Consider the following 26,331-nt stretch of genomic DNA (forward strand, 5'->3'; position numbering starts at 1 on the left):
AAATCTCTGGTTTCCCATTTTTCCATCTGGTCGTTTTATTTTCAATTTGAGGTGTCTAAAAACCTAGCCCGTGAGTTGATAAACATTTTAATTTAGTTTTATTATCACTTTCCGGCAAGATGTTTCAACCGCCGATGAAAACCCACTATTTAAATGACTTCCTTACCTGTATGTCACTGCCGCATACACCGACTAGTAACGATGCGCAGGTGCCCGCCATGTCTTCCATGATTATGAATTTACGTGAAAAAGAGAAATATATTGAAGACTTCGAGTTTCCTTTCTGCGATGAGTCCGGCAAGTACGAAAAGGTTGCCAAAATTGGCCAGGGTACCTTCGGAGAAGTATTCAAAGCTCGTGAGAAAAACAGCAACAAAAAGTTTGTCGCCATGAAGAAAGTTCTCATGGACAACGAGAAGGAAGGATTCCCGATCACGGCGCTCCGAGAAATTCGCATACTTCAGTTGCTGAAACACGAAAATGTCGTTAACTTAATTGAAATATGTCGCACCAAGGCTACTGCTCACAACAAGTTTCGGTCCACGTTTTATTTGGTATTTGACTTTTGCGAACACGACTTAGCCGGACTGCTATCTAACGTGAATGTAAAATTCAGTTTGGGGGAGATCAAAAAAGTAATGCAGCAAATGCTCAATGGTCTCTACTACATTCACAATAATAAAGTGTTGCATCGTGACATGAAAGCAGCCAACGTCTTGATTACGAAGAATGGCATCCTAAAGTTGGCCGACTTCGGGCTTGCAAGAGCATTCAGCTTTGTCAAGACTGGATCAGCTAACAGATACACAAACCGCGTTGTCACTTTGTGGTACAGGTATGTAAAACTACTTATATTCATTAATCTCTTTTATTAGCAATTACTGCGCTTAAAGTGCCGTTCGCAAGACTTGATTCCTCGGAAGAGAAAAATATAAGAAGGCTGTGGGTCTGCAAAGTGCGCCCCTGGCAGCCGCCCATCTGGTCAGCCCCTAGCTACGAAGCTGCGTACACCGTACATTCTAGAGACTATTTGCTGCAAATCTTCCTCGTGACCTGCTAAAAGAACTGCATTGTCAGCGTACAACAATTGGCTTACTGCAATATATATATATTTTTGCTTCAATACCTATGCATTCAATGTCTTTCATACAGTTGTCCATGTAGATATTAGACAACCATGGTGAGATTCATCACGCCCATTAACTCTTATGCATGCTGAAATCGCCTCATAGAGAAACAATACCGCTCTTATAAGTCTATTGTTTACTCTACTTTTCCAACACGGCCCACATTATTATTTTATCTACTTTGTCATACGCTCTTTACAAACCAACAAAGGCGCAGAACAGTTTTTTACTTTTTCTCAAAAACTTCTCTGTTAGCATTTGTTGCGCAAAAATTTGATTAGTACATCTACATCCACCCAATAAGGCTCCTTTCTTACCCTCTCATTTATGATTTTCCCATACAGTTTACCGGCAAAACTCCGAAGACTGATTGCCCTATGGTCTCCACACTCCGCATGAGATCCCTTTCCCTTATATAAAGTCATGGCAACTGCCCTCTTTCAATCCTGAGGCGTATGCCCTGCTTCTAGTATAAGAATGAAAAGTCTGTAGCCATATGTCCATGATCTGACAACCACTCATTACATTAGGTATTCCTCGGCAGCCATATCGTACCCAATTGATTAACCGTTCTTTATACTTTTCAATACACTCTTTATTTCTACCGTGCTTACTGCCGTCTTTCAATGCTTTAATTGGTTTCTATAAAATATTCTATCCATCTCTCACTCAATCCTTCGTCATTCGTTATCATTTGTAATTTTTTTTTTTATTTACTCACCTTTATGCTTCCACTTTCGGGTGCATGTACTAAGTAGTAATTACTACTACTACTACTACTACTACTACCATCACGCCATTTCCCCGTAGGGGTATGTAGAGAGAATGGACCACCACACACGTCTATCCTGGCATACATTCCTAGCTTCTTCCACATTCATACATCTTGTCATACACGCCCTTCGGTTCTGTCTGCTTTTGACATGACCAGACTTAAGATTTTGGTTTATCTGATCATGCCACGTCTTCCTTGGTCGTCCTCGTCTCACGTTGCCGTTCATTTTCGCCATATATACTTGTTTTACCATTCTTTCGTCGTCCATTCGTTCTACGTGACCAAACCATCTCAGAGACCCTTTCTTAATCTTATCAATTAGACTTGACTCAGATTTACACTCTCGCCTGATTTCATCTTTCGTAACCCTGTCATACATTGATTTCCCACACATTCGTCTAAGAGATCGCATTTCAACCGCGTTCACTCAGCTTTCATCCTTCCTCTGTCAGTTCCATGTTTCACTTCCAAGACAATGCTCATTGCGTTTATTCCCAGATATTTAATGTAGTCAACTGGTTTTAAAATCTGGCGCGAATAATCAATATCTATCAATATCGAAAGCTAAATTTTACGTCAAAGTGCTAAGACGACTAAAACATAGGATTCAACTCATTCCGCCGGACATCGCAGATGGTTGGAAGTTGCATCACGACAACACGCCGGCCCACATCGCCCTCCTCGTCACCATCTACCTGGCCAAAGCAGGGTTCTCAATGATTCCCTGGCCCCCCTACACTCCGGACCTGGCTCCCCTCACGACTTCTTTTTGTTTCCACATCTGAAAGGACCCATGAAAGAAAAGCATTTTGAGACTATCAAGGGGATCCAAGCAGCTTGTACTGCGACCTTAAGGAGCATTCTGGGGGATGCCTTCTGTGGCGCATTCGATGCCTGGAAAAATTGCTGGAGCTGATGCGTCAACGCAGCCTATTTTGATGTGTTGTACGAATAGTTTAATAACTTCTTTGTAATCTACTCAATGACAATACTTTCCGGACACACCATGTATATGTATGAGCTACGTATGTTGTCTTGAATTTTATTTTGAGACATTGTATTATTAGGTGGATTTATATGTATATATATATATATATACGAGAGTGGATTGATAATGAAGCTAACTAGCGCTTTATGGCAGCACAAACACAAAGATTTATTTTTTCCGAATTGCGATCTGTCAAACGGCAGCTGTTAAAATGTCACCCAAATTCATCGATTAGTTTATTTGTTGTATTCGTTTGAAGTAAACGATTTTTGTGTTTCTTGAAAAATGGAAAAAATCAAATTTCGTGCAGTGATTAAACACTATTATTTGAAAGGGAAAACGGCAAAAGAGACAAAAGAAATGCTCGATAAACATTACGGTGAGTCTGCTTCGTCAGATAACATAGTATAATATTGGATTGCTGAATTTAAACGCGGCTGAACAAGCACTGCAACAATACCATCAACAAGAAGGCCAAAAGAGGTGGTTACTGAAGAAAATATTAAGATATTCCTCGATATAGTTATGAATGATCGCCCAGTGAAGTTGCGTGAGGTTGTTGAAATGGTAAACATCTCATATGAACGTGTGTTCAACATTTTGCATGAACATTGCATATGAAAAAGCTGTCGACAAGATGGGTGCCGCGTTTGCTCAGTGTCTAACAAAAACGAGTTCGAGAGACCACTTCACAGCAGTGTTTGGACACGATAAAGCGTAATCCTGTTGATTTTTGGCGTTGATTAATAACTGTTGATGAAACGTGGGTGCACGACTATACACCTGAAACCAAAAATAAATCGAAACAATGGGTGGAAGCTGGTGGAAGTGCTCCGAAGAAGGCAAAGGCAGTGAAATTGGCTGGCAAGGTTATGGCCACTCTATTTTGGGATGCACTCGGAATATTGCTCATCGATTATGTTGAAAAAGGATCCACAATCACAGGAAAGTATTATCGTGCATTATTGGATCAATTGAATGATGCAATCAAGGAAAAATGACCACATTTAAAGAAGAAAAAAGTGCTCTTTCTTCAAGACAATGCACCGGTTCACATAGCATTAGATACGATGTTAAAATTAATAAGTGATTACCGAAACTACACAATAAACATTACAAGTGAGTGATGTCAAATGAGTTCTAGACCAGATCAGTCAAAACCCAACCACTGAATTATAAACATGTCTACCAACAAGAGGAAGTGTTTCTCAATTCCTGAAAAAGTTTCAATTATTAGTGAAATTGAACGTGGCGCGAATAATGTTGAAGTGTGTACAAAGTTTTCCCTATCTTCATCCACAGTGTCAACATTGTGGAAAAATAAGGATGTTTAATTGTCTGCATTTGAAAAGAATATTATGGACACAAAAAATTTTTGAAAGAAATTAATGAAGAATTGCTCCAATGGTTTTGTACCCAATGAAACGCAGGATTTTCCATCGATGGACCAATAATGAAAGTGCAAGCGGAAAAGTTCGCAAAACAATTAGGAAACGACGATTTTAAATGTTATAGTGGTTGGTTGGATCGTTTTAAAAATTTACACAATATTGTCATTACACAATCAGTGTAATGTAACAGATACATACTTTATGTCTTCATGTGATAGTTATGTTTGTAAGCATTTATTATAATTTTCCTTAACAATTTTTTTAATTTTCTGTATGAGTTATATTTTATATATTTACTTGCTTACTTAGTGACAATGTGCAATAGCGATTGTATATAAAAAAACATTTCTCTGGTATAATGAGTAACGTTTATAACAAGCAAATTCAATCAGTCCCATCTTCCTCGTAATAACCAAGTTCGACTGTATATTTTTTTTTTTACATAAATTACATTTGTACACTTTTTTTACAGGCACATATATAAAGATATCCTTCACACATGCCCTATTCACACACTTACATATCCTTTCACACTCATACATACGCAATCACACGTAGGCACACTAAATCACACATCTATTTTTCATATACTATAAATGTAATTCTCGCAAAGAATGAAGGAAGCCGATATAAATTTTGCTTCCAGCGCCATACCAAACTCGGAATCTGTTTGCATGCGCCAACTGAAATTCTCACTAGGTGTGGAAGCAATAAGTGCTGCACGGTTCATTATTTTTTGTTATACTTGAGACTGTATTTTCTCATCTAGTTTTGACGCGATGTGGCGGCGTCGCTGCGCCTCACCAGTGCGGTGCGGTGCGATGGTGGTATTTTGACACTGAACATATTATAATTCTTTTGTGACGGAGTAGACTTTCAAAATGAAATGCAGAAGTTAATTAAAACAAAACATTCATTATAATGTTTATTTTATATAAAAAAAGCTTACAATCTAATATATTGATTTTTAAAATTGGATTTCCCATTCAAATACTGACCAATTCTTAGTTTGTCAAAAAACAGTATTTTTAAGAAGATAATACCTCTAGCGTGTATTTATTTAAACTCTTATTTTAGTTTAACTGAATTTTAATAAAATATAATACCCCCACAAAATACTTAGCATTTATTTATATCTAGTGAAGTTGGAAGATTTTTTAATACAATTGATTACTATATATATGAGCATATATAATAATACAAACAAACAACCAAACCATCATGCCGTTTCCCCGTAAGGGTAGGTAGAGAGGGTAGAATGCCACATCACTTTATCTTTGCATACAAATCTCGCTTCCTCTACATTCATATATCTTCTCATGGTTGTGCGCCGATTATTCCTACTTTTAACATGTCCATCTTCAAGTATTTGTTGGATTTGGTCATGCCATGTCTTTCTCGGTCTTCCTCTATTTCTGCATCCATCAACATTCGCATTGTAAATGTTTTTAGCCATTCTTTCGCTGTCCATTTGTTCTACATGTCCAAACTAGCGCAGAGATCCTTTCTTGATTTTGTCAATAATGCTTATCTCAGCCTTACATAATGTACGGATCTCAACATTTGTGCATCTATTGTACATAGTTTAACCACAAATCTGCCTGAGAAGTCGCATTTCGACAGCATTCAGCCTACTTTCATCCCTGTTTTTCCAAGTCCATACTTCACTTCCACACATCAGGGTTGGGACCAGGACTCCATTGTGAACTGCTGATTTTGCCTCTTGTGACAAACATTTATTTGCCAAGGTTGATTTCAGTGCATTGTGTTTCCAGCACTCACCCTCCTTTCAATATCTTTCCCGGTCATTCCATCCTTACATACTTCCCAGATACACAAATTCCTCTACCTGTTTTAGTGTTACCCCATTCACAGTGATTTCACATTTAGCCACGCTTTTATTTCTTTCAAAAACCATCACATTCCATTTATCGACATTCATCTGCAAATTGCTTTCCTCGCATTCATCTTAATATATAATTATAACTATTATTTCATTTCATATGTATACAGTATTTAGTTATTCTTTGATTTCTAAAGGGATATTATTATGCACCAATTTCCAACATATTAATTGATTTCCTAATCAAATACATAACCGCATGCTCCTGCTAGTAATGTGTGTCAGAATAGACAACATGTTTGGCGGTCTATCCTCTCGGCCTACCCCTATGGAAAAAATAGCGCAATGGTAGTAGCAATTCATTATTGCCTTTCAGTGCCCGATTGTGCACAGGGCACTGTATTGGTACACCAACCTCAACGTATCTTTATACATTTATTTACGTGAAGGTAAGACTACTACTACCATCACGCCATTTCCCCGTAGGGGTAGGCAGAGAGAATGGACCGCCACACACGTCTATCCTGGCATACACTCCTAGCCTCTTCCACATTCATACATCTTGTCATACATGCCATTCGGTTCTGTCTGCTTTTGACATGACCAGACTTAAGACAGTCAGTTTTAAGCTTCAAGTGCCAGTCCAGGGACTGCTCATTATTCTAGTGTAGAAACACCTAAATATTTTATATAGACCATGTCAGGAATCAAACCCGAGACCTCTTGCATGGTAGGCAAACGCACTTACCGTTTGACTAGAGGTGACTATTTATACAAGTGTGTTCAGAAAATAACGGTAATCTTTATATTTCGCGTGTTTGGAGAGTCCGATTGTCAAAAAAATTAATTTATCTTGTAAAAAAATGGATCAATGAATTTGTATCAAATTTTGTGTAAAAATGAAATAAAGTGTAACAAGGTGTGTGAAATGTTCACAAAGGCCTATGTCTAAAGTCTGCTATGAGTAAAACAAGAGTTGACGAGTGGTATAAGCCATTCCAAGATGGCCGTGAAGATATTGAAGGTGACTAACAGCCCGGATGCCCCGGCATATGAACAACTGATGAAAACATATAAAAAGTTAATGAAATCAGAGAAGTCGCTGATGATGTTGGCATATTGATTGGCTCATACCATGATTTTTTTAAAATGTTTTCGGTATGAAAGGCGTGGAAGCAAAATTGGTTCCAAAATTTTTGTATTTTGAACAAAAACAGCGGCGAATGGAAGTTGCTCAGTGTCACTAAATGAAGTCAACTACGATGCGGAATCACTGAAACGTGTTATAATAGGTGATGTCGAAACTAAGACTCAATCGTCCCATTGGGTGCATTCTGGATCTCCAAGATCGAAAACACATCTAACCTTAGTGGCTGCCACAGACAAAGTAAACAATAAATAAAGCTGAAAATTTTAACATACTTCAGGGGCATGTATACCAACATAATAAAAATTGACAGTCGGACTCTCCAAACCTGCTAAATTAAAAAAATCCTGTTATTTCTTAAACACACCTCGTATGCCTATTAATAAAAGGCATGAATATTTCTTAATGTCATTTTTCTGATATTAGATGCTTACCTATAAAATTGTGTAGGGATGTGTAATGTCACCGTGGTTATTCGACATATACATGGATAAATGTATGAAAGAATTGAAAAGTATGGATGTGGGAGCGAAAATGAGTAATCTAATTGTCAGTTGCCTTTTGTACGCCGATGACGCAGTCCTCCTAGCTGACAGCGAAGAGGAACTGCAATCCTTGGTTACAAAGGTTTACGAAGTGTGCAAGGAGAGTGATTTGCTAATGAATGTGCAAAAGTCGAACGTCATGGTCTTTGAAAGAAATGTAACTATGACTGAATGTAAGATTGTAGTAAATGGAGATACGAGTAGTTTGAAACAGGTCGAAGAATTTGTATATCTGGGTAGTATGTTTACTAGAGATGGAAATATGGACAAGGATATTGAAAGGAGGGTTAGTGCCGGTAACAGAGTTAATGGTGCCTTAAAGTCTGTCGTAGCAAATAAGTGTCTATCGCAAGAGGCTAAATTAGCAGTTCATAATGGAGTTCTGGTACCAACCCTAATGTATGGAAGCGAAGCATGGAGTTGGAAAAAAAGGGACGAAAGTAGACTGAATGCTGTTGAAATGCGATCCCTCAGGCGAATGTGCGGAAAAACAATGTATGATAGGTGGCCCTAATGTCGAAATTAGAGCAGAATGCAAGGCTGAGTTAAGCATTATCGACAAAATTAAAATTAATTAATTTCTTCAATTCTTCCATCTGCTGATATTTGTGAACTACCGTCCACAAGATTTTTACACCAAAGGAAGGCATCAGTCAACTGCCAATGAAATGGCAAAACTGTCTAAATAATACCGGACAATATTACAAGCGTTCCAAATTTTTTATTTAGTTTTTAGATTAACAACAAACGTGTAACGGACGGGTTCTGTTTGAAATTCCCGACCTGAGTACATACGGCTCGTATTGCTGTAAACTGTAACTAACTTCGTGGTTGGTAATCCTAGAATGGTTTATTTCCGTATGGGTGACTATTAGCCAGTGGCGTATTATTACTCTAAGGTTTATATGTAAAACATAACAAACCAAAAAGCTCTCAAAATAAACAAATCTACTTATTAAATTTATGCCTTTTATTTCATTGTGTATTTTATTTGATGCTTATTTTAACGAACACGTGGGGCTTAACAATAAAAACATCTTGTTTTAGGCGTTTTGAAGTGACTTTTAAACTTATTTAAATATGTTTCTGTTTCGGACGGTCATTACTTATTTGTATACTATAGGTATTATAACTGCATACTTTTGATATTTAGAAGAAAACAAAACTTGTTTTATACTAGAAATCAAAATATCAATAAAACAGCACTAACGGCCAGGGCCCATTAGGTGTGAGACGCAAGAGCAGGAAGTTTCTTCCTCCCTAGCACCTCTCACTCTGCACATCATGAATGTGAACCCTGCCTATAATGCTCGACACGGGTTATGCCCTGTGAGGTGTTCAAATAGCAAATTAAATATAAATATATAATTTGCAACATTTGTATTTATGATAGACCTATTTTATATTTTGATTACTTATAAATAAACTTGCGTAATATGTATTCATGTATGTGTTTATTTCATTTTATTCATAAAATTTCTTAAAATGTCATATTTGGGTCGTTTTGAAAAAAGGAGCTATGAGGAAGTTCAGCGGTTTTAATTTTTTTTATTTATTGACATCAAACTAAGCCAATGTCAAAAAGTCTCCCCCCAGTCTGACGATGTCGGTCACGAGGAAACCCGATCACTGATAAAAATTGTAAATAAAAGCGGAATAAATACTTCTTTTGAATATTGTAATTGAAATGTAGTTCTGGCAAGAAATGTCAGTAGAAAATCTCAATCTACTAAACAAATAAATGTTTAGGATCACCAAGTACATTTGAAATTTTTTATGTTCTATGGATTAGTCCTGCCGAGATAGTGAAATGCTGTTTCATTATTCGATTTTGGTTTTATAAATTTTAGGCAGGTGTTCTTTAACTTCAAAAACTCAACAGATGGAAGAATTTAAGAAATATAGATGTTCATACATAGACAAGATGGTTAATGTTACATAGTGTGTAAAGTGGCCACTAAAATCATCCTATGACGGTCTTAATCCCTGTAAATGCGTAGACTTTCTTATTCCCTTCTATGAAATGCTCTCCATCTCTCTTGTAATATGTCAATCAAATGTATTTTTAGTGTATTTTACAGATTAGCTTGGCAGTATGTATTTTTAACTTGCACATTTTATTAATCTCCATCTGTACATACTTACCTCCCTACACTTAATATAGTATATATTTTTTACTTTACATATTTTTATAGATCATTTGCTTGTTGCATGTGTGTCGGTCAAGTATCATCTCTTAATTTGGGGTTGGTACAACTATATGCCAGTTAAGGTTTATAGGCCTTTTTATTTTACCCGTATAATTTTTACTTTTGAAAAAAACCAACTGTAGCTCTAATTATTTGGATAGTATTTCGGTTTTGTTATTTTCGTTTTTTTTTTTCTACAACATTTACTGAAAAGTTGTAATATTTAATAACCTTATTTAGATATTAGGTGTACAACTTTGCTCTAGATGACTTTAGCGGTAAGTAGTGGTTCAAATAAATAGATCATACCCGTCGTGCAATAAACTTGGGCATCTGTCAACACAACCTCATAGAAACATTAGTCCATTTGTGTCTGTATCATAAAGTTATTCTCCATTGAAAATGTCAGTTAACGAGCCAATTTCTCGTCATTTGCGGGAGGTTTTAATTTTCTGCTTCAATATGAAGAAATCTGTATATGAGGCTTATCGAATGCTATTAAATACATACGGTGAGGCTGGTATTTGTGAAAGAAAAAAGTGTCGTTAGTGGTTTTAACACTCTATGAATGATGAAGATTTTCAAAAATGCAGAATTGGAGGCATTACTTGATGAAGACTTGTGTCAAAGTCAAGAAGAATCGGCACGATCATCGGGCGTGGCTCGACAAGCAATTCCAAAATGCCTTAAAACCATGGGAACGATTCAGAAGCAAGGAAATTAGGTTTCGTATTCATTGAAACAGAGTTATTGAACGGTCTTTGTTTGTTTGTGAACAGCTGCTTAAAAGGCAAAGACGGATGGAATTTCTGCATCGCATTGTGACTGGGGATGAAAAATGGGTCTATCATAATAACCCTTAGCGCAGAAAATCATTGGGACTTCCCGGCTATGCTTCTGCGTTGATGGCCAAACCAAATATTCACTCTCTAACATCATTCTCTATATTTGGTGGGACCGACTTGGTGTATTGTATTATGAGCTTTTAAAACCTAGTGAAACAAAAATAGGCAATCGTTATCGAACGCAATCAATGTGTTTTAACCGAGCATTGAAAGGCAAACGACTGCAACAAAACGAGAGACTACAAAGTGATTTTGCGGCATGATAATGCACGACCCCATGTTGCGAAAGTGTTCAAGACATACTTGGAAACGTTGAAATAGGATGAAGTCCTACCTCTCCCCCGTATTCTCCAGACGTTGCTCCCTCTGACTATCAAAAATTTAATCACTTCAAAATATGACCTGTTTTTTCAATGCGAGATTTGTACACTGCCCAAAGGATGGGAGAAAGTAGTGGCCAGCGATGGACAATACTTTTAATCATAAATGTATAACCAGTGTTTTACAATAAGGCCTTGAATTCCAGAATAAAAACGGCAGAAGCAAAGTTTTTCACCCCTATCAGAATAATGCTTTCTTAAATTCATTTACATAAATATCATAATACATTATCCTAAACTTAACAGGTACTTATGAAAATAATAACAGTGAATTTGTGTAGCTAGCATTGAAATGAGACTATCACTCTCTCTCACTTCTGTTCAATGTACTTCATAGTCCTAACGCTCCTATATACCTGCGTGAAAAATTTCAACGCTTATCAGTTCATGGTTTACCTCTTCGTTCTAATTCTCAAGGCACTCTCTTAATACCCATCCACAATTCCTCTTTCTTCTCTAACTCATATAGTGTCCATGCGGCTCGACTGTGGAATCATCTCCCATCCACCATCAAAGATGTTACTACATTATCTCTGTTTAAATCACGTCTGAAGAAACATCTCCTTTCTCTTCCTTAATCTTTCCTCCTTTCCTCTTTCCTCTTTTTTTCCTTTTTTCCATTGAGTAATAGTTTCGATTTAAGGTAATTTATTACGTTTATTTCTATTTTAATATATCTTTAGCTTTTTAATCTTTTTTTCTATTGAATATGTTCTGTAACTTGAATTATAAAAATTAAATTTTTACTTTATTGGTTGGTTGTAAGAAATTGCCATTTGGCAATAAGCCCGCCAATGTACAAATAACATGTACAAAAAGTTAAATAAAAAAAAAATGTGTGAAACTCAAAAATGTGATTTATTTGTAATATGCTTGATTTCGTGTTATATTATTGATAAATTTTTATTTTGTACTATAAAGTGATAGATTTTCAATGGGGTGAACTTAAAAAAATACCTTAAAACTATCTGTAATGATTTTTATTTGAAGAGAAGTGTGGTTTTTTGGCATAGTAAAAATATACTTTAATATTTGTTTTCCGCATTAATTATTTACAATAACATTTAACATACTTGAACAAACAAAACAAAAGAAAAGAAAAATTGGTTGGCCGTCCTTAATTTTTTATCACTGCTTCAATACACCATGACCTGTGGAATTCATTACATTTTGGGAATAGTCTGTAAAATATATGTACCGTACTTTTACAATGAGTTGTTTAATGTTTTATTCTGATGAAGGCTTCAATGAGATTATTTTCATCATATGCCAAAGGTTCGTAATTGGGTTCAGTTCGGGATCATTTCAGGGCTGATCTATTGTCGAAATGCCATTATTTTCCAAAATTCCTTAATATGAAATTAACTTGAAGAGGCCTGTTTGTTTAATTTTATTTATATTAACGACGAATCATATTATCAGAAAAAAAATGTTTGTAGTATTTGTTTGGTGAAACAATTCAGAGTTATCTGAAAAAATATGAAACCATAATTCTTTGAATTACCATTTTCAATCATCTCATTCAACACATTTTAATGCTCGCTATTGTGTAATATTTTTATTTATCTATCAAATAACTACATAACTGCTGTTTTAATATTATATTATATTATATTTTATATACAATATTAATATATAAAGCATTAACTTTGTGGTCAAGGGCTGGCCATACAAAAATAACACATAGAGAGACTTTTGCCTTTGTTCACTTTATTTTTGATTTATTTTTTAATGTAAGGGTCTAAATACGATCTATTATTTTTTTATTGTCAGTTTTTAAAAACATTTTTCCCTACATAAATAATATTTTATGTTTCTATGGCTTAATATTGCTTAAATTTAACTTGGTAAAAAAAACTGGTTTTCTTCTACAGACTCAAAATAGAAGAAGAGTAATTATATATATATGATGTATACAATGTATATAGTGTATTGAATATATATTGATGCAGAATATGAATGCATGTGGCAAGTGACAACCCTGAAATTTGCAAATTTTTATTGCGGTTTTCTGAGGTAATGATTTCTTAAATGACACATCTTGTATGTTTGCTAAGTTTTTTTATTCTTTTTTCACAAATAATAAATATCGTCGAGATCGTAGATCAATGATTGTGCAGAAAATGCCACATTGACTTTCTTTTATATTTGATCTTGAAAAAGTTATCATACAGCCTTTTTTTTCTCAGATTTGGAAAAAATATAATATTTATAACTAACTAATAAGTATCAAATGATATACTTTTGTGCTTATCAAGTTGTGACATAAAATTAAAACAAAAAAACTTAACCGCTCTCATGGGAAGTTGAAGAGAATCACATGCGACGTTGTTCTACGATCATGACGTAAATATCGATGGCTTAATCCGCAAACAAGATACGAGCTAGCTACATTTTTTTGTCAAATTGACTTTATTGTGCTCACATATTTTGAGGCCCATTAAGCCGTTAATATATGTATTTAAATATATTCTACTAAAACTACAGACAATTCTTGATGCGGATTATGATATACATCAATATAATTATTTTTCTAATCAGAGGGCCCATCTGGTGTTTCTGTTTTATGATGCAAAAGTTCTATTTTTTTTTTCTATGATCTCTTCCAGATCTTCCAGTATTAACTTTCATCTGCTTATTTGGGGCGTGTATTACCATCGTTAAGCTAAGATGGTAATGCAAAACATGTTGAAAAGTTCGAAAATCATTTAAAAAATTGCAATACGCGTTAACCCTTTTTACAGATCAGTCTTTTTATTATTTTGATGTACCTATCTAACACGCTAAATGATGACGATGTGCAATCTTCATGAGGAAAAATCAAAAGTGTAATTCAAAATGTGCAGAGTTTGTGCAGAATCAACAAGAATGAAAATACCAAACCCTGGATTTAAGATGCCACCTGAGCAAAAATAAAGGAAAGAAAGAATCTGACGAGAGGTTTAAATAACGAGCATTGTCTAATAAAAAGTTACATAGATAAGTATAGAGACTTTGTAGGCAATATAAAGCCCATGAAAATGAAGGTATTTGTGTCAAAATTGAACACAGTATTAATAAGTAGACCTCCTCACCACTAACTCGGTGGGGGATGAAGAAAGATTCGTATGGCTTAGCTCGAAGTCTTATATGTTGATCGTGTTCTCAAATATATTGTATACCATTATTGTTTTGCCCTTGTTTGTCTTTGCTACATGGTTTTATGGTTTATTTTGTTCAGTTTCCTGTACATGTATTATTTTACATTTCCTTTTCTTGAGAGGCAAATACAACGAGAACAAGCGGGTTTTGTGAAAGGAAAAGGCACCAGGAAGTAAATATTTAATATGAGACAGCTGAAAAAAAAAATGCCAGGAATTTCAAGTCCTTATGCTGATATCTTTCTTGGGCTATTCCAAAGCATTTGATTGCTTAAGATGGAACCATAAATTATGTGGAAAGTGTTAAGGGATATGGGAGTACCAGAACACCTGGTTAGACTGATTAGAAATCTCTTTATTTACACTTTCAATCATCGCTTATTAACACTGTTATGAATTTTTTGTACATTGCGAAAATAAGGGATCATCCTAAATAATTCAATATTATTTTATTATTATTACGGATAACGTATACAGCGCCATTTTTGTCATATAATATCTGAAGAAAAATTCATTACTTGCTGACAAAATTTAAATGACTCTGAAAATGTATTTATAAATTCCATTAATTTGATTTATTTTTGCTATAGAAAATGGGTGGCGAAATATCAACATTATTTCAGAGGAAAGATAGCTAAGTATGATATGTCACTTTTTTAGGCATATTGAGCTATATGTATCTCTGGATTCGATTCAATGAGATCTACAATCTGTCAAAATATGGTATGTGTTCGTTTAATACGATTAGATTTTTTTTTAAACATTTTTTTTGCACCACAACAGGCCAGGAGGCCTAATTACAGTGGTGAATTACATCACAGAGCACCCAGGCTTGAGAAAAATCACATTTTAATTTTTGTGTTCTCACCGGGAATCGAACCCGGAACCTCCCGTGCGTGAGTCAAGCGTCTTGACCACTACACCACGGAGGCCATCTAGATAATATTAGCCATGTCACTTGATTATGTCTAATACTTTTATATTTCCAAAGATGGCAAATTGATCCTTGTCACTTAACAACAAACATAATATGACCACCATCTTTAAAAATGTAGTAATGGTTGACAATTTATGATATGTCAAACATATCTTATTTGTCAACCATTTCTCTATTTATAAAGATGGTATTCCATGTCCGTTGAAAGATAGCTAAATATTATATGTAAAACATATCTTGTTTTGGCGTCTTTGTTTTAGATGGCAAAATATTGAAATTTTTCAGTATTTTGTGTAAACACGCTATGATGAAAAAAATGTTCAGTGTATCTACTAACACTAAAATTCAGATTGTAAACTAAAATTCCGGTTTTTCAGAGCCCATCACACTTTAAAATTGCTTTCTTTCAAAATTTATAGAAAGTGACATATCATACTTGGCCATCTTTCCGCTGATTTAGCACATATTCAGTTATCATAATGAGCGTACATAAAAATGAATATTTCTTTTCTCTTAATTTGAGTGTACTAATTTGCGTTAATTAAATGCATTTATTTTAATGTTGACAATTTAAAAACTTTATCATGTTTATTTTTAAAGGGCGATAGATATCATTTCAGAATTTGTGTAATATTTTGTACCAATATTAAACTAGAACCCTAATCATATTTTCAGGGCAGGTGAAGCAAGCATAGCGGGGGGAGAGATTTTAAAAAATTATTTGGTTGATCCAGTTTTTTTGATAAATTTATTTAAAATATACAATTTGGTACTTCCATGCAACAATAATCTTGCGTGAATCCTGTCCGTCTCTTGAGTCAACCAAATGTGTTAACTGTTCCGGAACTCATTCGGCAGTCAGTACTACATGCACCGAACTTGCTCGCCAAAAGAACATTAAACATAGTATGGCGTCCCAAAACATTTCTTACCTTCAAGCGGCTAAACTTTTAGAGAGGATCTCTGTGTTGTTTTGCATCAACAGTGATGGAACTGACATGCGCGAGCCTCTCGTTATTGGGAAATCGTTAAAGCCTAGCTGTTTTAAGAATATGAAAACTTTACTCGTGAAATATTACATGAACAAAAAAGCATGGATGACCACAGACATTTTTAATTTATTTTTAAGGGACTTTGATGCGGAAATGCGCGTAAAACAACGAAACATTTTACTGTTCATAGACAACTTTACTTTGCAGCTTACCCAATTGACAGAACATTTTTGAAGAATGTGAAAATTAAGTTTTATCCTGCAAATTGTACAAGCGTTTTGCAACCATAAGATATGGGTATCAAGTGTTTTAAAGGATTTTATCAGAAACAACTTGGGCGGAAGGCTGTATGTTTAATGGATTTGGGCACTACTGCTTTTGCAAAAAACTCGACCAGCTCGTCCAATATATCACAAGCTCTGGAGATCGTCGTTACTGGGTTTGAATTCTCAATTTGACATTCACTGGACGCATCATCATCATTACTGTCATTGTTGAGCACAGCCTCCACAATATCACTCTGTGGGATGCCCAGAAGTTAACAAGTCCTCGTTAATACACACAAAATCATCCATTTCACCATTTGAAAGGGAAATATTGTTACGTTTCAACCACTGGACAATGGCAAATTGTCTTCTTCGTTTTCCTCCCGTAAATCGTTCATTTCATTTTCCACATTGTAATTCAATTTCGTTTTTATGAAACAATTGGATATTGTTGTCAAAGAAACATTATTCCACGCATCATTAAGTAAATTAATGGCATCAAACATTGAAGGATTTTGATTTAGCTGCCTTTCCCTTTGTTAAATAATGTGTAAAACAGCAAACCTTTTATAAAAACCCTTCAAACTTTTGATTATCCCCATGTCCATTAGTTGTAAAATGGATGTTGCATTAGGAGGAAGAAACACGAGATTTATATTGGATAGGTTTGTAATTTTGGGATGCGCATGGCAGTTATCAACTAGAATTTTCTTTTTCATTATCCCAGTCAGAAACATAATTCCAGAAAACATCAGAAGTCAGACATGCTTTTTTATTTGCTGTATATTCAACCGGAAGGTTCTTAGTAGTGCCGTATCCTGAATCAAATTCTGTCGTCTGGCTGAAGCCATCCATAGTTGTTCCGTTTTAGATGGGTTAAGTGTTATTCTTAAAGAATCGTGGTTTAAGGGATTTTCCAATTACCAAAAGTTTTCTTTTATCCCTTCCAGTCAAGTTTTTGCAAACCATCACTTTAAAACTAATCTTGGGTGTTTTTCCACCAATGCATTTTTTACCTTTAAACTTGAATGTAGTATCGGGTGTCGTGTTGTAAAAAAGTCCTGTGTCATCTGCGTTATAGATATCATTTTCATTGAAATCCTTTGTCAGTTCTGACCAAACGCCATTAACTCACCATTACACCGCTGCTTCCCCACTTATTTTTGCATAAACAATATTGTGTCAATTTTGAAATCGATCTTTGCTATGCGAACTTTTGCTATGCGCCTTCAATGTTGGTCCATCGATGAAAAATCTATATATGTTGTTTGTTACTAATGATTTACACATAGAATTAAGAATAGTCCAGAAAGCACATACGCGCATCAAACAGAAGGCGACTAAACTACTCCTAAACTAGTAGTTTTACGTTTTGACCCATTAGTTTCTTTGTAGACGTCGCTCAGTACGCAACTCCCAATTTGAATTCAACTATGCCGTGTTGTGTTGTTTTAAAGTGTAGAAATTCTGCTAAGATCTTTAAGAAACAGGATGGGATCACATTTCATGTGAAAGTAGCAAATGCATTACTAAAAAATGTTATTATTTTTCCACCTGTCGGATTGTCAAAGAAAACAAAATGGACATTTTGTTAGTGTTGCCAGGGTAATAATTTTTTTATGCTACTTTTTTATCAATAAGAGCATTAGTTTTATTTGATTTAGTGGAATTTTAGCTTCCCTGCTGATGAAAAAAGGAAAACGGAGTGAATAAAAATAATACAAAGAATACGGCGAGATGAGTTTTGAAAACCAACAAAGCAAAGCATAATTTGCTCAATGCATTTTGAGGAGAAATGTTTTTATGAAACAAAAGGTCATCTATCTAAATGTAAAACTCTAATGATTAGCTCTGTTCCAAAAAGGCAATATTACAAAAAGCTTACTCAACAAAGGGGAAATTAAAACTATCGGGTAGACTGCATTGATATGTTCTTATTAAAAAGGTATTATTGGAAAATTGGACTTCTCGGATTAAACAACGCCGTGGTGGACATTTGACCGACATTATCTTTAAAACATCATGTATTATTTAACATGACATAAAAATATCAGTTTTATGTAAAATGAAAATTAATATTTTTTTGAGTTCAAAGTTCATAATTCAATTACTCTTAATAAATGCCCCTTTACTTATCTACTATGTTGTGTCAATCAATGTTTCCGCGTGCACAATAAGATTATAGAGAAATGAACAAATTGCTTTTTTTTAACAATATAATTATCTTACATTTGTGTTATGGTTATATTTTTCGCGATCTGGCAACATTACGCGGTGACTTCAAGCATGCGCGGTGAAAGTGGGGGGATATTTGGACACAGTCCGATGTATTCAAAAATGATTCTACTCTTCTGGACTATTCTTAATTCTATAGATTTACATTTTTGATGTATTTATTATTGTTGACTGTAAATGTTTATCTTAATGACTGTTATTTTGTTTAGTTAGAAGAAATTAAAGCGGCCAAGTTCAGGGTATAAAACTTTTGAATATATAAAATAAATAATATAGTTGTTTTGTCCAAAACAGTCAAATTGATCTTATTGTGCCAAATTATATTTTTATGCAGCCAAAATTGTGTAAAACATTTGATTGTTGATTGCAGAATACAATATTGCTAGTTGTCAGTAGTCATGTCATCATAAGACAGCTCATTTTGTCAACTGTGAACCGTGAAACTCCCCTTTATCTCTCATGGGAATTATATTTTTATGCAGCCAAAATTGTGTAAAACATTTGATTGTTGATTGCAGAATACAATATTGCTAGTTGTCAGTAGTCATGTCATCATAAGACAGCTCATTTTGTCAACTGTGAACCGTGAAACTCCCCTTTATCTCTCATGGGTCATGGCGTCAAAAATATCCACACACTGCAAATGCTTAAGTGCAATTTTTAATCCCAGAAACAGACTTATAAATTTATATGTCTACTTGTAGAATATGTTTCTTTTGAGGTTATGTTTAATTTTCCTTTTGTTTTAAGACCACCCGAGCTGTTATTGGGAGATCGGAACTATGGGCCGCCTGTGGATATGTGGGGAGCTGGGTGTATCATGGCTGAAATGTGGACCAGGTCTCCTATCATGCAGGGCAGCACGGAGCAGCAGCAGCTGGTGCTCATCTCCCAGCTCTGTGGGAGCTGCACCCCTGACATCTGGCCCGGAGTGGAACTCCTAGACCTTTACAATAAGATGGAACTGCCCAAGGGCCAGAAGAGGAAGGTAAGCCCGTTCACAGACTGCATTTTCACTTAAATAATACAAATTACATTGACATGCAGTGCACTGTGAATGACCAAAGTCACTATGGTAAAAGTACCATGAGTTAGAGCAAAATAAGTTTTTATTGGTACAGTGTAAAATTATAAATGGATAAAAAATTTACAGTCAAATAAAATAATGAATTTATTACTACGTAATGGGAAACGATAAAAAATGACAATATTATTTTATGTAAAATTTTATTTTAATTTAATATTTTTTTCTAAATAATGATTGATGGACATATGCAATCTCCAGAATTGGTTGTTTGCATCCGTATACTTGCGCACAAGAATTTTAGCTTTATTATCGTGGTATGAATGCTAAATAATGGGTCATTTTCGTCGGTTAAAATTTGGCAAATTGCTATCCCAGTAATTGAATCCCCGAAAACTAAAACTGTAAGCCCAGTAAGCTACAACTGTAAGAACGGATATTCAAATAGAGACTTCAATTGAATAGTTTGAAAGGTGTTTTTTTTTTACTACCCTTCATGTATGTTACACAAGCAATGTTGGGAAAGATAAATAATAATTCATTTTAAGATAATTCTCTCTATATTCTTACTATATTTGTATTATTATTATTACAATTTTGACCGACTCATTAAGGTCCTAAGGGCCAAATTTACTATCATGTAACAGTCGGCAACAGCTGGCTGTTATTATCCTAACTTTTTGCATAGATATTTAATATATCTGTTATTTTTTTTGTAGTTTTGGTAGAATTATTATTCTTCTTCTTTACTATATTTAGACTGTTCTGAAAAGCAAAAAAAATCATTCTGAGGCTCGAAGGGCCGATATAATCAGGTATCCGAGATCATAATCAGCCTAGGCCCGAAGGAACAATCAACTGAGGCCTGTAGAGCCGATTATACGAGGCCTGAAGGGCCAAATTTCCTAGAATATCACAGTCGGCGATACCTGTTAGTAGTAATATAATTATAATAATCATTATTGGAATGCCCTACATCGCTGTTTTACTTACTTGGCGTATAATATATGATGGTGAATTTAATTTTTTTTATTATTTGATAATAAAATTGTACATAAATTTATTTTATTAGGGACAGAGACACACACAGTTTATAGCGACATAATCGGGAACGACCTGTGCCTGTGAACTTGCCTCGACTCGCTGTGTTGAGTCAGGCACTTGTAATGCATTCATAAACACATATACATATTAAGTTTATACGTATCATACTACATATTATTTAATATACTCTATACTATTTTACATTTACACATACATATTGGCTGTTCACCAGTTATTCCACATTCTATCGCAGTGATCCATTCCCGGTCGAGCAAACCAATTACTCAAACCAGATTTGAATTTTCTCTTGAAGACTCATTTGTCACCAGTGGTGCTTTTCTGAACCGCTCGCAGCCGTAGAAAACTCTTTTACTTCGTGTACTTACATACGAAATACGCGATATAAAGATTTTTCTACAACCGCAAGATAGTTAGGAATATCACCCCTGATCCAGTAAATTAAAGATCCTTGGACCTACCACAGAGAAATGCCTCTTAGCCAAAGTTGTATGATTGTACAGAGATTGTTATAATCCTTGTTATGATTTATAAAAGTATTTTGATGTGTTATATTTAAGAAAAAAATGGAGGTACTATAAAATAAATAGTAAACAATAGAATTTTTTTTGAATTCCTAATTGATTTTTATACAAGAACCTATTTAGCATTGTTTTTTTTTTTAGTATGATTTTTTTATATGATACTGTGTGGAACGTATTATCTGTGTGAAAAGAGGTTTCAGTGTGGATATATTTATTTATTTAAAATGAGTTGATGATTGTGTAGGTCAAGGAGCGCTTGAAGCCCTATGTAAAGGACCCGTACGGGTGCGACCTGCTGGACAAGCTGCTGCATCTGGACCCATCCAAGCGCTATGACAGCGACACTGCGCTGAACCACGACTTCTTCTGGACGGATCCCATGCCGTGCGAGCTGGGCGCCATGCTCGCTCAGCACACGCAGAGCATGTTCGAGTATCTGGCTCCACCTCGCCGCGCCGGCGCTCGCCATCACCATCTGGGTGCGCCTGCCGCGGCTCCCAAGCCCTCCACCACTCTGCAAGAGAGCGGCTACCAGGACCGGGTCTTCTAACTCTAAACAAACTTTATTTTACAATTCATTGATTAAAATAGCGAGCCTTCCACCTTTAACCCTTTATCATCATCCCCTTTCCACACCCTTGTCCAGGGTTCTGATTCTATTTCACGCATAACTGTATTCTTCATCCACCTGGACACAGAGAAAACAGAATCCTTTATAATACTTTCTTTTTATGTATTTTATATTCATTTTGATGAACAAATTTTTCAAATAGATTCAAAACATCTGTGCGACATCTAAGAATGATTCAAACCTATAAGGGTGTTTATGGCTTTTAAAATTAAAGAAATCTATTCTTTAATGTTGCAGGTCTCAAAACTATCCGTTTTCGGCTTCTGACCTGTAAAGAGTTAAAATTTAGATTATATATGAACATGCTTTTCTCATATAATATCATTCTTCCAGCACTAAAGAGAAGTATGAAGTGAAGAAAAAGAAGATAAAATTATTTGTAACTAGTCCTTTTTGACCGTCTTGTCTTCATGCAATAATAGGTTTAAATTGCAGTTTTTGACAATTTGACCAAATGTTTATTTTGTGTTAAATTACTTAAGTAAAATTAATGTGCCTACCGGTATAAAAATCATTGGAATTTGGACTTGTCACTTTCAATTTAGATTGTTGCCAATCTGATTCTCACTTTCATGATAACTTTTAAAACAATCTTCGTTTCACCTTATGTTTATAAATTTTAATACTATTTGTATCGCCACATTTTGAATCTTTCCTCATCGTAATTTATTGATATAAAGACTTAATTAATTCTTCCGAAACGTGTGTCAACTGCGTGTCACAATTTAGTAAATATGGCGTTTTTCTTAAAAAAACATATAGTTTAAGAACGTTAAAATGAATTTTTACTTTGTTTTAAACTCTTTTCCGCGAAAGTATTAATTAACCTATTTTTTTGGCAGTTGCTTCCTCGCTTTGCTGGAGACTATTTCCTGTTGGCGGTGGAATGTTTGCTCATTTTTTTTTAATAGAATTTATTTTATTTTATTGTTATAGTCATTAGTTATTATTTTCTTCATTTTTTTAGTAAATTAATATATTACCAAAGCATTTCAATGTACGGGGGCACTTTGCGAGAATTTGAAAATTTGTTCAAAAAATACTGGTAATGAAGCTGGCAATTAGCTGGGGTGGTTTAGTAAGAAATATTTAAACATTTAGTGTACGTATTTTTCATACGTATACTAACTATACTTCCTTTTATGCCTAAAGATGTCTGATTAGTTATTATATTTCATAAGTTGCAATGTTCAAATGTTTGTAGACAGGCTGGATTTATTTAGATTTGAATTTGTTGCAACAGAGAGGGAAATATTTTTGAGAAGAGAATATGAAGGCATTTGTGCAGCTGGATGAATCTCACCCGCATAATAAAGGTTTCAACTCTTTTACTGCACAAAAGTCAACAGATGGAAGAGTTTGGGAAATGATCTGTTGACTTTAGTGCAGTAAAAGAGTTGAAACCTTTATTACTGCGGGTGAGATTCATCCAGCCCTGAAAATGCCTTCCACATTATCTTCTCAAAAAGTTTTCCCTCTCTGTTGCAATAAATTAAAATACTTATTGCATTGAAAGGCAACCTTTTATTTAGTATGTGTTGTGGCCAGTGATGTACATTCCATATATGGAAATGAGAAGTACCAACCCTACTTGATCATCATAGAATCATTAGTTGGTATCTCAAAATTAGAAGTGAAAGGAATATTGAAAAAATAAAGGCAAAATAAAATTTTGAAATAGACAAAAAATAAGTAAACCGGTTATTTGGTTTTCATTTACATTAGGCATTTCATAGATAATTATATTGTACTGATCATACAAACCAAAGGATTTAGAAATGATAATAATTTAATGCTTCAAAGTAATTAATCTCTGTTGTCATATCTGCCCAATTAAAATGTTTCGTAATAAATAAATCTATTTAATTTTAGCTTGAATTGAACACATTGTTCGTATGATCCCGTAACACGGTGTGTGTTTTAGGAAAAATCCACCCATTACATGTATTTCCAGTTGGAATATTCACCGACATGCAGTACCCTTAAGGGTTTCCCAAACTTTCTCTCGACATCACTAACTAATATGGTTAAACTGTGCACTACACTGGTTGTGACAAATTCAAAACATAAGGATTTCAATCTAGAAAGATAACTACTTCCATATGCCTATGAATTTTAAAAATTAATTTGACAATTATTGAATCATAGATTTTTTTTCAAATATGCTTTTTATGATTTGTTCAATTAATTGAGCCTTTAATTATTTTTCAAATATAATTTCTTAAAAATATCTATGATTCTGTTCTAATTAATAGTTTGGACATTCCGATATAAAAAATGTAGTCTTAGTTATAAGTATTTTTAATTTTTGTGAAAATGGTTCATCCAGCACTTGTTTAATGTCTTTCAAGAATTATTCTGAGCTGCTAATTTTGTTGAAATTATTTTATAGTTTTTAAAACAAATTATACTATTTTGTTACCATTCCATGTTATTATCGTACATATAGAGTTACAAATAATTCGACGAGTACACGTCAGCCACTAGGCATTGTATTTGTAATAATTTAGATTAGGAGGAACATATGTATTCTAGATCAATAAGTATTGTAACATTATTTAAGCGTTACATGAACTCAAAAGTATAATGATTGAGGGTAATTGTTTATTTTAAGAACATTTATTTCATTGTACTTTGCCTTATAAATTGGTGTGACGAACACATGCACTGACTCGAACTATGTGGATTGTGAATATGAAATATATTTTTCTTAGATTGATCTTATTCGATAATGGTAAAAAACTCTTCCTTATGATTCCAAGTGATTTATGCTTTACTGTTGATAGTTATAAAAAATGTCTGAGACGTTATTTTCTTTAGTTGCTTTAAGAACAAAAATTTACATAAAAAGTATTTACCAAAAATGTTACTTTAGTGTAACTGTATGCCAATGTTGTATGGAAATGCAACTTATTTGGAAATCGTTGATTGTGATATTAGAGAAGGTTAATTGGATTGTTAATTTAGACAGAATGGTGCGAGAGGCAGATTTGTCCATAATATTAGTAAAATAATGAATAAGAGCGTGTCATTTTTATGAGTACTTAAAACTTATCTTAATTATAAAAGTGATAGTTATAATTTAACATTTTTTACCTCGAGTTGATTTAACCATTAAAATAAAATGTATCTAAATATTTAATATTTCTAGAGTGCTTCTTGTCATGGGCTTTAGGAAACCAAAGAATCTGATAACGAATAAATCATGTTAATGATAATCCTGCGATTAATGAACTTATTATGCTCAATTTTTCAATATATTATTTAATTACAACTATTTAGAAACAAGAAATCTCATATGTAAGATCTGACTTTAATACAGATTGTTATTTAATAACAGACTAAATTTATAATACTTAATTTGAAATGTGTAATGAAAACACTATTAAAGATTTTGAAATGCTCATTTTATAATACAGTATTTTATGAACTGCTCCAGAGGGGTTCTTTCAAATTGTTATTTATTTTTTCTAATTTGTCTGGCATTAAAAAAATCTCAGATTTATTAGGCTATTGAATTTTTCAAAAGCATTTTATAATTTTTTGCTATCCAGTTATTATCTAAATTATATCGATAAACCATTTCAACCTTAGTTATCTTTTGGTAAATGTGAACAACATCAGAGGCATTCACAGTTAAAATAAACTGAATGATTATAAAATACTCTCTTGATTTATACAATTTTTGCCTCTGAAAATAGTATATAACTATGTAGGGTTTTTTTATGGATATAAACTTCCAAAAATATCAATCAATCAATCAATTTTTATGACAAAAGTATTTAAAAATGCTGTTTTTTTGTAATTATCATTTAATATATTTTAATAAACCTAAGGAAGAAGGGTAATCAAACAATTTTATATTATTATTTGATTTTATGTTATTCAAATAAATCATGTAAACTTTGTTCATCTGATATATCGAAATAAAAACCATTTATGATATCCTAGAAACTGTTTTTATTTACCAACTCTTTAAATGTAAATCTTTCCTTAGAAATTAAAATTGCAGAACTAACCATGGGTATAATGTGTAAATAATCAAATAGTAAAGAGTTTGTTTTATATGTAACATAGCCCAAGTTGAGGCCATCACAGTACTCGCACAGATGTAAAGCTTGTATACAGCTTGTTACTTTTATGAATAAATTATATTTCAATAAAATAATTAAAACAACTTTGTTTTTAACCACAAATTCATAGAATTAAGAATAGTCCAGAGACCGCCTACGCACATCAAACAGAAGGTGACTAAACTACTCATAAATTTGTAGGTTTACGTTCTGACCC

The 26,331-nt window shown here is 34.0% G+C and overlaps 1 protein-coding gene across 5 annotated transcripts; it reads left to right on the top strand.

Moving 5' to 3' along the window:
- LOC148276316 (cyclin-dependent kinase 9-like) lies at positions 1 to 25,995 on the top strand. 5 transcript variants are annotated; one of them, XM_088234440.1, is made up of 5 exons: positions 699 to 835; positions 13,975 to 14,200; positions 16,507 to 16,738; positions 19,551 to 19,788; positions 21,655 to 25,995. In XM_088234440.1, the coding sequence occupies exons 3-5, from the start codon at positions 16,593 to 16,595 to the stop codon at positions 21,958 to 21,960; spliced, it is 690 nt and encodes a 229-aa protein (XP_088090566.1). In that variant the 5' UTR covers positions 699 to 835; positions 13,975 to 14,200; positions 16,507 to 16,592; the 3' UTR covers positions 21,961 to 25,995. The 5 variants fall into 5 exon arrangements, 4 of the variants coding, with proteins under 4 accessions (XP_088090563.1, XP_088090564.1, XP_088090566.1 ...); XM_088234439.1 differs by having other exon boundaries at positions 13,975 to 16,738; XR_015823797.1 differs by lacking the exons at positions 16,507 to 16,738; positions 19,551 to 19,788; positions 21,655 to 25,995 and adding an exon at positions 13,105 to 13,246 and having other exon boundaries at positions 1 to 835; positions 13,975 to 14,147.
- The last annotated feature ends 336 nt before the right edge of the window (positions 25,996 to 26,331 follow it).

This window comes from Micrasema longulum, unplaced genomic scaffold (assembly GCF_059751315.1).
Source record: "Micrasema longulum isolate JH-2025_06_02 unplaced genomic scaffold, ASM5975131v1 h1tg001242l, whole genome shotgun sequence".
NCBI classification, from domain to species: Eukaryota; Metazoa; Arthropoda; class Insecta; order Trichoptera; family Brachycentridae; genus Micrasema; species Micrasema longulum.

Coding starts and splice junctions, on each gene's coding strand:
- LOC148276316 (XM_088234437.1), top strand. CDS start 120: ATGTTTCAACCGCCGATGAAAACCCACTATTTAAATGACTTCCTTACC. Junction 836..19,550: donor GTTGTCACTTTGTGGTACAG/GTATGTAAAACT, acceptor TTTTGTTTTAAG/ACCACCCGAGCTGTTATTGG. Junction 19,789..21,654: donor CCAAGGGCCAGAAGAGGAAG/GTAAGCCCGTTC, acceptor ATGATTGTGTAG/GTCAAGGAGCGCTTGAAGCC.